The sequence below is a fragment of the Colossoma macropomum genome, unplaced genomic scaffold (genome assembly GCF_904425465.1).
Source record: "Colossoma macropomum unplaced genomic scaffold, Colossoma_macropomum, whole genome shotgun sequence".
In the NCBI taxonomy this organism is placed as follows: domain Eukaryota; kingdom Metazoa; phylum Chordata; class Actinopteri; order Characiformes; family Serrasalmidae; genus Colossoma; species Colossoma macropomum.
The window spans coordinates 45177868-45191519 of record NW_023494789.1 but is presented as its reverse complement, the minus strand read 5'-3'; the positions used below and the strand labels follow the sequence as shown (position 1 = coordinate 45191519).

The window sequence follows — 13652 nt, the reverse complement described above, 5'->3', positions numbered from 1 at the left end:
AGCCTTTGTTGACGGGACCCTTGTGTTGAACCAGGAAGAAAAATGTCATCATGGGCCTTTAACATAAACTCTAAGGTTGGCTTTACATTGTGAAAATTTCATGTAACTTCAGTTCATTTTCTCCTCTCTTGACGTCCCCTACACAGAGCCCAGATTCATTTGGCATCCAAAGGATGAAAATTATTACAGAACAGGAGAGATGCACTCCTCCATGAACTTGTACTTCTAGGACATGATGAGAGAGGCATATATTACAAATGTAATGGCTACTTAAATGTTAATTTTCAAAGGCTTAACATTCACACATCAGATAAAAAAAGAGATAAAGTACAGATATAGATTTTGGGAAAAAAGAACGGCAAAGACAGCAAAATATATATATATATATATATATATATATATATATATTATATATATATATATGTATATGAAAAAATGCTAAAAATGCTGCATATATGTAAATTTGACCTTGCAATGACTTCATAATGAGAATGATGTCACTAACTCCTCACTCTCACTCTTGTACAGAACACTGTAGTAGTTAATTATAAGCCATGAAGTTTAAGTCTCTCTCACCTCTGTTTGGACCATGGCGGGTCTCTGAGTGCGGAGTGTTTTGACCGTCTGGAACAGATCCACCACTCCCTCATATCTCATCCGCTCCAGAACGATGCTCAGAGTGATAAATACTCCGGTACGACCCACACCAGCACTGCAGGAGATAAAGAACACATTAGTACGCACACACACACACATATCTATAAATGGTGTCAAAGTTACACAATAATTTAATCATATTTTCCTAGTTTGAGCCAACAGACCATCCATAGTTTCACCCTGGAGCCCAGCTGCTTGTGTGCTGTTGCTATGTGACTTTGTGATTGTAGGCCTCTGATTGAAATAAAGCTTTTAAATGAAATGTTCCATTTTCTGGCTCTCTTGGTAAAAGGAATGTTATTTCCAGCTACTGTGAGTTGGTTTATCATTGAAGTACATCATGTTTAAAGTATCATTTACAAGCAAAACACTTCCATGCTGGACAGTGCTCACGGGCAGGGCTGGTGCCAAAATATATTGGTTCTTAACGAAAAAAAAACATGGTAGTGGAACCATAGCTGACTGACTGACAAATGACAAATTTCACTGAATGACAAAAGACAACAAGGCCACTGACTGACTATAACTTTTCACACTACATATAGGATTTGTCGTGGCTATAATATAACACCATGTCCCAATAAACATGTTTGTTGTGGGTTCACTAGTGTTTGCCAAAGGAGGAGAACATAGGTCGTTGGTTTAAAAATTAATGGGAAAGCTCATAACGCTTATTTGGCATTTGCCTTCAGGGAAAGTTTAATTTTTCAATTAAATGTCCTGTTGGTAAAGCTGCAAGCAGGAAACTCCATAATTTTCAACCATTTCCATTGGTTCAGTCATGAAATTTTGACAAGATGGTTTTCTTAAGAAAGTAGCAATATTAAAATTCATGCACAGGCATGCACACAGTCACCATGCTCATGCACTCACACACACACACACACACACACACTCACATACAAATACCGACCTGCAGTGAACAGTAATTGGTCCATCCTGGCCAAACTGTTCCTTGGTTTTGTGCACCTGGCCAATGAAGTCGATAAAGCCCTCTCCCGTCTTTGGCACCCCTTGCTCTGGCCAATCAGTAAACTGGAACTGCCGAATGGTCCTGGATTGGCCATCCTGAGAGAAAACGGGAGAGATACACTTATATTCTGGAAGTGATATTAACTGGGCTTTATAATTGGGAACCCAATAAAATCTCATTTAGAACCTCTATCAGAGACACCATTGGAATCCCAATTAGAACTCCAACCAGAGCCTCAATTGAAACCTCAATTTTGATCCTCATTAAGAAAAAAAACATTCAGAATCCTTATTAGAGTCTCAAGCAGAACCCTAATCAGAACCTCAATCATAACACCAATCAGAGCAACAATCAAACTCTATTCCAAGCACAAGGAAAAATTACCATTAGAGCCCCAATAAAAAAAAAAAACAAACTCAAATTAAAACCTTGATTTAAATCCCACCAGAACTGCAAACAGTATCTTAATCAATACTCCAACCAGAACCCCAATCAGAGGCTCAATCAGAACCACAAACAGAACCCAAATTAGAAACCTAATCAAATCCCCAATCAAAACCCTATCAAACCCCCAATCAGGGCCTTAATTAGAACCCTAATCAACATGAATATGTAAAAAAAAGACAGACGTACCCTGGCATCTGTGACTTTAAACTCGCGGAGGATGTACTGAGGCATATTGTACTCAGCCATAGGGTCCACCACAAAGTACTGATAGCGTGCAGAGCGCTCAGCTGGCCAGTACTGATGACACTTCTCCTGCAGGGCAAAAAAACATCACTGTAAGCATGTTTTGAAGATTCTATACTCTATATTTCTCATGTATTGTTCTCATGTTTTTTGTTCCCCCCAAAGTCTGAGCCAAAAACAGTCATAATTCAAATTATTACATGACCATGTAAACATTTTGCTACCTAACTATGTTTACATGGTACATCAAGCACCTTTATATTAGAAATTCTTCAAGCAATCTCGTGTGTGTGTGTGTGTGGGTGTGTGTGTGTGTGTGTGTGTGTGTGTGTGTGAACTTACTCGTCCCATCTCTCGGAGTTTAGTCAGCATTACTACAATGGTGGAGTTGTGCTCCCACAGCATTCTCCAGAAGTCCTCAGTGGTCTCAGCCAGAGGACCCTGTGTGGCAATGTAGGCCTTCTGCTGCCTACACACACACACACACACACACACACACACACACACACACACACACAAATTACACTTAGTAACATACACAGACACATACATACATACAAAAAAGTACTAGGCCTGGTAAAATTATTATGTAATGGCCTGATCACAATAATATAAGCTGATCACAAATAGTTTTCACAGTTGTTACCTTTCATAATTGTATGTTTATATCACATATAATGTTAATTGGGTGTTTTTTCATCCACTGGGCTGAAAAAAATGCATGTAAATAAAACAAACACACATGTATTGAGACGCATCATAGAACACTTCACAAAAATAAAATTGCAGACTGTTGGACAGCGGCAAGTAATGTTTGTTTATTTGATCTTCAGCTGTGTCTGTCTTCAGTTGGAAGCTACTAAGTATCAACAGCTAGAAAGTAAGATAGCTAATCAGCCGATTTGGTCACTTAGGCTTGTACTTTAGTTGCATTTGATGAACAAAAAGACAATTTACTTGTTAATCATTATTATTTCCTTTGTAATTAATTGTCAGCTAAAACTTCATGATCGTGAGAGCTCTAAGAAGCACACGCCCCCATACATACACACCTGATCACTCATGCATCCATGAATATGCACGCACACGCCATTTGCACTGTTTGTGTTTGTGTCACTCACATATACATGCAAACTCATGTAGCAATTTACACAACCACAGATCCATAAATATACTCTCCCACTCTATCATAGATACATTTACACCCTTACAGCACACTCATATTAGGAGGTGACAAGCTGCTAATTTCACTCCAAGTTTGTTTTTATGGGTGTGTTCAAGGCAGCACTTGTCGCCTGTGGGCTCTTGTTGCATTTACTATATACTATATACTATATACTTGTGATAGTGCTTCAATTTTGCACTCTTTTCTAATGCAACACAACATTACAGATTATATTAGTAGCAAAACAATTCTTCAAAACCTGATTGTATCTGCACTTATTTCCCACTGCATATCTTTTATATTATTCAGAGACTGTTTTGTGGTACGGTCTATTTTATGTTTATATACATCTTTTTCAATTTATTTAATTGCATTTAATTTTATTTTGACAAAAAAAAGGTCTTTTTGCGCAAAGGCCTTAATTTCAATCTCATGTCATAAACTTGCTTCAATTTGAATAGTGCAGAATCTTTAATATTTCATTTTATTACCTTCACATAGCTTTATTTTATATTTTTCAAACTTCAAAAACTTTCTGTTGTTTATTTCTAGGTTTAAATACATAAAAAATCCCAGATATTCAATGTGGTCTCATATTTTTTGTCATAGTGTCACCTTTTGCTTGCACTAAATCACAACTAGTTGCATATAATTTATATAGAAAATGACTAGACAAGTGTCACTGTCACCTGCTAATATGAAAGCAGTTTTAAATGTACATACGTGCCCTCGCACACATACACATGCGCACACACACACACACACACACACACACACACACACACACACACACAGAGGCAGTTATGCTGAGCCAGAATCAAAAATATGTGAGCTGTTGTAGTTGCTCTGAATTAACAGCAGATGGCACTGTGACACCACAGTAAAAACTGTCAGGTGGGCAATGAAGCAAAAATGAATTGGTGATGTATTTGTTTATATGTTTCTCTATTTTTTATGAGCGCTCAGGTTCATCAGAAGGTCATTTTAAAGAGAGACGTAAAAATGTGATTGATCAGACTGCAGGTGGAATATGAAACTCTTCTGCTGTCTCATGCAGGCTTTACAGTACTCCATCACCACACATGAATAAAGAGCCATCAGAGACATCAGAGCATCACTCCAACAGAGTTTAGAAAGTGTTGTGCTGTAATATTCAGATCATTATTAAGCCAGTTCATCACAGAACACAGCCTGACTCTGCTCTCTCGCTCTCTCTCTCTTTCTGCCTTTGTGTGTGTATGCCTGACTAACTGTGTGAGAGGCTGTTTAGCTGTTTAACTGTCAAATAAATTTAAAATGTATTCCTGATTGTGTATGAAGTAATTAGTATGATAACCAGAGGAATATGTAACAGTAAAGAAAACCAACACTGGATAAATTGTTGTTGCTAATGATTTTAGTGGTAGAAATGTAATATACAGGTAAAGTACTTAAACAATACAGGTAACAATTTAAAGGCTGTGAATGTAAAATTTACTGTCTGTAGAAGCTGACACCTATTAATGTAAGCTAACGTTCAGGGAGCTAATGGACAGTAAGACTGTCACTAAAACTTACATTATTAAAGGAGTAATCTACCTGCTATTTTGACTCAATCAAGCAATCTTTTTGTTTTTTTTTAAACAGACTTAATAAAACAGTAACAAACTCTGCACAGCCTTTCATGGATTCTAAACCACTTCACTGGAAACAGTTAAACTAGGACGCCTTATATATAACATCTAATCGTGAAATGTGTGTACTTTAATGTACACCTTGTTCCTTACACAGTTCACAGAAAGATCAGAACACACTGTGATCAGTGCCTGAGCTCAAAACTTTTTTTCTCTCATAATGTCATATCTTGCTTTAGTTCTGTGTTCAGATTATTCCTAATAATGTAGGCAAGTCAACTCTGAAATATTTTTATTACTGCAGATACACAAAAAGCTTGATTACTCAAGTAGTTTTACAATCAACTACTTATTTACTCTTATTTAAGTAATTTCCTTTAATAATACTTTTAACTTGTTCTCTTCCCTTGCTGCAGAATTTTCAGTACTCTTTCCACCCCTTAATGCATACATGCCCCCTTCCTATTATCCTGTATTTTTGCATATTGTCACACTAAATGGTTTCAGATCCTCATATACTATGTAATTTAAGATGAGGAGATCACGTTCTGTAATATAAGATGTGTGAAAAAGTAACTGTCCCCTAAACTTATTAACTTAATAATAATAAAAGTTTATTAACAACTTAATAACATTTAGCTTAATATCATTTAGCAGCAACAGCTTTTGTATAACGGGAGATCAGCCTTTCACATCATTGTAGGGGAATTTTGGCCCACTCTTCTTTGCAGAATTGCTTTATATCAGCCACACTGGAGGGCTTTCGAGCATGAACTGCCCATTTAAGGTCCTGGCACAGCATCTTAATGTGGTTCAAGTCAAGACTTCGACTAGGCCACTCCACAACCTTATTTGTTTCTTTTGAGCCATTCAGAGGAGAGCTTAGATGTTTAGATGTTAAGATTCAACAGTGCTGTAATCAAGCTTGATTGTCTAGTTTGACTGGTTTGGTTAACTGGTTGATTGAGTAACTAAAGGAATAATTAATTTTTCACGCAGTTGGTGTTGGATAACTTCTTTCAATCAATAAATGAAATGATTATTTCAAAACTGCATTTTGTGTTTGTCTTATAATTATTCATTCAAAAGTCAATTCAAAATTCAATTCAATTCAAAAGGTCTGAAACAGTTAAGTGCAACAAATATGGAAAAATAGAAGAAATCAGGAGGGGCAAATCCTTTTTCATAGCACTGTACTGACACACAGTAAGGAGTGAGCATGTGAGAGCTAATAATAAGTGTTTACATGTGTTCTGCCCCCAATTAAGGTCATTTAGTGACAAAGTGGTGCTAGTAGAAATACCACTTTGTCTTTTCCTACAATGATACCAATATAGAAACCTTGAGTATCTGCCAATACCAATAAAGATTCAATATTTCTTCTAAAAACTACTAATGAGCTGTTTTTGTTGAAATTCTTTACTTAAGATGATCATCATAGGCCATCATCCTTAAACACTCAACTACACAGGAAGAAATAGACAGCTAATAACATCACATAGTGTGAGTGTGAGGTATTTTAGGATAGATTCATTTTTTTTCCCCTCCAATATCCAATCGGGCCAATACCAATACCCATCAATACTTTTATGTCATCTCTAAGTGCTGATCAAACACATATAATACATCTTCCTCAGCACCCTCATCATCCTCATTAAATCATGCTCAAAGGTAAAATGAAACATTCACTAGTGTGTACACTACTGGAGACCACCCTTCATTTGTTTAATTACAGTGAAAACAGTCATTAAGTACAAGTTATTCATTTTTAAAGAGATATTTCTGAGGAGATCAGACATGAGATCAACACAGTACTATAAGCACATGATTTCCTTGCATAAGGGAGTGGACAATAATAACTAGAGAATCTAAAGATATAGAGGAAATGGAACCATGCAAGACCTGGTAGACAACCAAAACTGTCACGCTCAGACAATTATTATAAGTGTTTATCTTTGAAAGATCAGTCGAGTTCCACTCGATCAGAAAAAATCCACAGATATTTCTGTTCATCCTTGCACTGTGAGAAGACAACTCAACACAATGTGTCTGAAAGGATGTGTGGCTGTCAAGAAGCTATTACTAAGAAAAAGAAGAAAATCAAACAAAAAACTGCTGGTGTTTTAAAACAATGGACTGGCCACCCCCCGGAGTCCAGAACTCAACATTACTGAATGTTTTTAGGATTATTGGAATCATGCGATGCAGAAAAGGCCGCCAACTTCTAAGACTGAACTTTCCCTACAGACTTCTTTAAAAAATGAAAGCAAGTCTGCTGAAAAGAACAGAAGCTATAATTGCTATATATTCTCCAGACCATTTTCAAATATATAATCACTGAGGTGTAATTTTCATTTTTTTTGCTTTGTTCCTGTTGCTGAAAAATGAGTAAAATTATCTTATTGGCCATTTTGAGCTGAAATGAAATAAATGAATGGTGGTCTCTGACTTTTGCATAGCACTGTTTGTGTGGTGTGTGTGTCTGTTCATCCTAACACCTGCTGAAGGCTAACTTTTTGCAGCTAATGAGAGATATTGCCACAAATTTTACATGCACACACACACACACGCACACTCTCCCTCAGGTGAGAAGACCCGGTGAGCTTTATTAGGCAAAGGGAAGTTAAACAGTGGCAGTCCACACGCACACACACTCTCACACACGCAAACACACACTCCACTTCCACGCAAAAACAAACTCATCACGCTAAAGGCGATAGAAAGCTCCTTTCCCTCAGCCCTTCATTACAGACAGGATTACTGCCAATTACGCCACTTCCATTCCAGCACACCATGGGACCCCTCTGATCACACACTAATTTCATTAAAGGCAATAACTGGAGCCCCAGACACAGCCTGAGGAGACACGCTGCCCATCTAAAACACACACTGCCGGATTCCATGTCGTCATAACACATCCTGCGGTAAATATGAGGGATAGACATTTTAAAGTGATAGTTCAGTGCAAAATCTAATTTACAAAATTTTGTCCCTAAAAAGGTGTAAAATTGTGTTTTAGCCCCAGTTCATGTGTAAAAATACATAAACAAACAAATACATAACTAAGGAAATACGTCGACTGAAAGCATCTTTGTCAACCAGGAACCTATGAAGCTAGCACAACTAGTTGATTTAGAGGGGACAGCTCTAAAACACATTAGCTCTGCTAAGTTTGTAATACAATAACAAGGCACTGTGTATCTGTGTGTGTGTGTGTGTAATGCATTGAGGGGATCACAGTGAGCGTATCCGTGGTGACGGCTAATCATTTCATTTCCCTACAGGGCCATGTTTGTCACCTGTCAGGCCACGGCCGTTTATTCGGCCAATGCACTCCCGGTTATGGACAGTCCTGCCAATACGGCCAATTTGTCCTGACAACTGCCAGCACAAAGTGAAAGGCTACAGAGACAGAAAACACTGAGACAAGGCATCTCTTCAGCTGTCACCACCCGGAAGAAAGAGAGCAAGCGAGAGAGAGAATGAGAGAGTGAGAGAGAGATATTTCCTTGCTGCACAGATTTCAACAGAATCTTTTTAAAAACCCAATTTCTGTCTTTGTTCATCATTTTCTATAAATGTCACTTCGCTTTTTCAATACCTGATATTTCCTTTTGAGAACTGGAATACTAGCTTTGGTATTTGTCAGTTTAGACTGAGAAGAAATAATAATAACATGAACACAGGGTGAATGCCATGTTGCTATTGTTGCAGTATATGGTATGATATGGTAAACGCTCAGTCAGAGGAAACATACTTCAGCTAGGCTGTAAAGATGACCACAGGCAAAAAAACCCCCACACATCAGTCACAGTGTGTGACCTTGTTTCCTTGCATATTCAAACTTATTTTTGACATTTCCTGACCAAAAAGGAAAACTGCATACTTTATTGAACATTATAAGTGATTATATTTGATTGTAATATTCCAAAAGTGATGCAATTGTTGCATATTTACATCACTAACACACAGACATACACACACGCACCTGTATCCGTCGATGAAGCTGGCATTGATGTAGTCGGAGCCCTCCACTCCTCTGATTGGCTGAAGACACACACGGGTCGACTCGAAGGGCATAATGTTGACAAGTCTGTTCTTAAACTTGTTGCATGGCAGGTTGGCACTGATGAATCTAGAGGTATGTGCTTTGGAGTTGGCTAATTTCTGCAAAGAGAACCAACAAATACAGAACACTCTCAAAAATAATTTAATTGACATTGGCCTAGCATCTACTGTTATAAACTAAAGAAGCACATCTCAGATATCAATAAACTCATCAACTGCATAGTTTCACAGAACTATTCCTTCATGCTTAATAACTGAACAATAAGCCTAGGGTTCAAACTTATTATTATTATTATTATTATTATTACTATCATTATTATGAGAAGAGTGAGGAATTGAGGTGTGGACCCATTTATGTGGCCTTACAATTTAAAGAGTTCAACACATTTTGTTTTGATGATACCATGCTCATTTGTAATGTGAACATAGTAAGAAGTATAAAGAATTGATAATAAATTGAAATGAACTATATGTGAAATTATTTATAAGTTTGTTTTTGAACTTGCTAGGGTCTGTTCTTGTTAAGATGTGTTTAGAAAGAACACAGAATATCTCTGATGCATGAATTGCCGTTTTTTTTCTATTCTTCTGTAAACAGTATGTCAAAATTTTGACTGATTATCTCAAAATAATGACTTAGTGTTATGAAAATAATGGTTTACTATGCTGAAATAATTACAAAACTGTTTCTTCAAATATTTGATTTATCCTGAAATAATTACTTATCTCAAAATAATTACTGACTTTCTTGAAATCTTGCAAGTCATTATTTAGATGTCATTTTCCAAAATACTAAGTCAAAATTTTGAGAAAAGTCATTTTGACAGTTATCATTTTGATGTAGTTAGTGACTATTTCAAGACACTAAGTAAAATAAAAAACGGTCTTGAAATTATAAAAGACAACTGCTCTGAGACATTCAACATCTGCTAATGTAGCCAGATCTTTTGATCCTGTGTGGTTTGGATGGTTATGTATTTGTGTTTTGTGTGTATCTTAAGTCTTTTTGCTCTTGTTCTCAAACTGAAAAGGCAGAATTCCTCTCAATAAAGCATTAGGGAGACTGAACAATCAAACACAAGCAGTGCAACCTGCTCCCTGAACAGAGAGACTGAGTTAAAAAAAGAGAAAAAGTGGGAGTGAGACAGTGATAGAAGAGAAGACAGACAAAGAGAAAGTGAGTGAGTTTGAATTTTTTAAAAATAAACTGCTGGTAAAAGAAATCTGCAGCACAATGAGCATAAAAAACTCAATTATATTCTCTCTGGATTTACAGCGGTGCAGAGATCACAAGCTGTCTGAAGTGTAATTTGGGCTCTGGAGCTTCGCAGTGGATGCTGTGTCACTTTCACTGTCTCTGGCTGTGTCTCAAATCGAGTACTTATGTAGAGTACATACAGGCCAAGAACAAAATCACTGACGGTGAATTAGACATAAATGAGGCTGCACATATTGGCAGCATGTCCATGGTGGTAAGCCTACTTGTAAGCTAGGTTTGCATCATTTACCAAACATTAGTGAACACCCAGTACTGTACCCACGCTAAACCACAGAACAATACACTTAGTTTGCAGTGATCATACATATATTTGAGGCATTATCAAATATTGATCATAATCGTTAATTATAATATTAATTTCTGTATATTTAATTAAAGTCTTCAGTGAGGTTAGCCTCGGTTAGCTAAACAGCTAGTCATGCAAACTTTGTAATGTGGAATATTTTTGAGGTGTGCATAACTTTAGTGAATAACCGCTTTGTCTGGCTATAAGCTTCGCTTTAGAACCGCCTTTAGCTTGCTAACCAGCAAGCTAGCAGAGTAATGAATTATTATTATTAGCAGTCTTTTATGGAGTAATTTGCTACCTGAAACTTAATTTTTTAGGCTAATCCTAAACACCCACCTGAACAGAAAACTGAATAACTTTGAAACATTTTAAAGTATTGAGTTATAAACAGTTTTGCATTTTTTTGGGTTTAAAAAGGGCAAGTTCTGCTGCTGAATGTGATACTGGTGTTTACTTGGTCCCTCACCCTTGATGGTTCATCTAACAAACTTCACTTGAGCTAATAAAGCAATAGAATGGCATTGGAGAGGCAAAGTCAACAAGGGCTCATGGGAATGGGTGGCTTAAACGATGGCAGTGGCAAAGAGAGAAGAACGAGAAAGGAACAATAGATTAGCGGATGAATTAACTGAATTAGCAGTCAATTAATGGATTATTCAAGTAAGCTAGTTGAAGTCATGGTAAACAGTGGAAGAATATATGCATAGTGCCTGACCTAAAACACAGGGTGTATCTCTCATTGGTGTGGGATCAAAAACTTGTAACCATTTCCCTCAATACAGCAGATTACACCACAACAACAATACAACAGAGCAGGTGCCTGTCTCACAAAGCTAGTTCAGCTTAAACTTAGGCTTAGATATTTAAGTTATGATTAATCCTTTTGCGCTTGCACATGAAAACACGACATTTATGAACAGCCAATCACATGAAATATGAATATGTAGAAATTAAAGTATTTACAACAGAAAAAATGCAAAACTACCACTGTGTTAGTGCTTACTGTAGCAATAATTGCTTTATATTCTTAAAATCTATGCAGTATGACTTGATTCCTCTGCCAAAAAAGCAATATCAAAAAAAATTACATCCGCACACTCCTAACACAAACACAGGCAGACATACCCTCATACACGCACACACACACACACACACGCACATACATGCACACACTCTGTTACATGCTTGCACATAAACAAAAGAATGATTCCATGGTCTCTGTCTGTCTGTCTGTGTTTCTCTCTTTCTCTCTCCCTCCTGGTCTCCTGCTAGCACAGAGTGCTCCTGCACAATGGTTCAGGCTTTCCCTCTTTCTGTCGAAACCACTCTGCCCATGCTGCCTGCTTTTGCGTTCTACATGCTGTCAAGTGCGATTGACAATGACAGAAAAGAAAACTCTTGAGTACAGCTGTTTTCTGTGTGTGCTTACATGGCAGGGTGTGTATCTATAGTTTCAGGCAAACGTTTAGACCAAGCGGACTGAATATGCATTTTTCCTAATCTAATAGACAATTAGATCTACATTAATATGTTTCTAACTCAAATATAAATCGTTAAGCTGATGCCTCTGTATGCAGTCATTTCCAAAACATAAAGTCTTATAAATTTTTTTAAATGCCCCCAAAAAGGAGTTTGGTTCTGAGCCACACAGTGCGAGTACACGTGTATCTTCTCAAAGCCTGCTGGAAAAGCATCCCAGGTGGCCCGTCATGAAGCTGCTTAAGAGAATGCCAAGACTGCGCAAAGCTGCATCAAGACAAGGGGAGGGGCTACTTTGAAGAATCTAAAATAGAAGATGGATTTCATAATTCACCAGGCCTGTGCACAGACATTTAGAGGGGGAAGATGCTGAAAGAAAAAAAGGAGCAACTCGAACATGAATTAAGGTTACTGGTACAACTTTACAATAATACTACCCTTACAAAACATTTATCAATGATTTAAAATGACTTTATTAATGGTTCTTAATTAGGCCATAAGCACACTAAAATCATTAATAAGCAGTTATAACACATTAAGAAAAGGTCAAAAGAGAGCTGTTATATCTAATGAATATAAATATCTCATGAAGCTGACAGGTATGATGACTGAAATAAAGTATGATAAGTAACCATCAAGATCTGAGGTTTAACAGTATAAATGAAATGCAGGTTCACTTTTAAGCAAACAGATCACTAATTAAGGGTAAAAAAGCGTAGTCTTACTCAAAAATGGCACCAACTTAATTTAATTTACAGCAAACAGATTCTTATAAATAAGACAGTGTAATCATGAGGAAAACAACCAGCAACTCCAGTTTCCAGTGTTCAAAGCTGTATGGTTATCCATTACCTGCTAGGAATCAGTGAGTTATAACTCTTTTTAAGGGCTTCACATAGTTTGCCAAAACTCACTGTTTTTTACAATAACAACAATTTGGTTTAGAAAATTATTAGCACCCCTTCCTGCAAATATTATGTTTGGTTGCTGTTCAAAATAACCACGTCATAGAATGTTTTTTAAAGATATGTTTTCAGAGTTTTGTCTGTAAGATTTCCAGCACTGTAGTGATGCATGCATCTGTGACAGGTCAGAGTTAGCAAGGAGTAATCGCCACAGGCCACCAGAGTGGGCACCAAAGTGCGATGAAGCTTGTGATACCTAAGCCAACCCCTTAGCTCTATTCCTGAGCCTCACTGAACAGGTCTTGAAGGATGGCTATTTAAAACCCAATTATACATGCTGACTAAGAGGGCATCTACACAACCAAAGGCAAAAGGGCAAGACCCTTAAGATGCAACCCAAGTGTTAATCTTAAGGGAGGGGTTTCCCTTACTTAAAGGAAGTAGTTAAGGGGGTTGCATAAAATTCTTCAGATGCGTTTCTTAGCTAAGTGAAAATGCTGAGGGGTTTACTACGGTGACTCAGGTTTTGCTGAA

At 37.2% G+C, this 13652-nt stretch overlaps 1 protein-coding gene across 1 annotated transcript in view; it reads right to left on the bottom strand.

Annotated features, from left to right (window-relative positions):
- ptprfa (protein tyrosine phosphatase receptor type Fa) overlaps positions 1-13652 on the bottom strand; it is a 241253-nt gene that overhangs the window by 2025 nt on the left and 225576 nt on the right. The window contains 5 exon segments of the mRNA XM_036571461.1: positions 577-712; positions 1571-1725; positions 2264-2389; positions 2663-2789; positions 9087-9265. Of these exon segments, the coding sequence (XP_036427354.1) occupies positions 577-712; positions 1571-1725; positions 2264-2389; positions 2663-2789; positions 9087-9265 (723 nt within the window).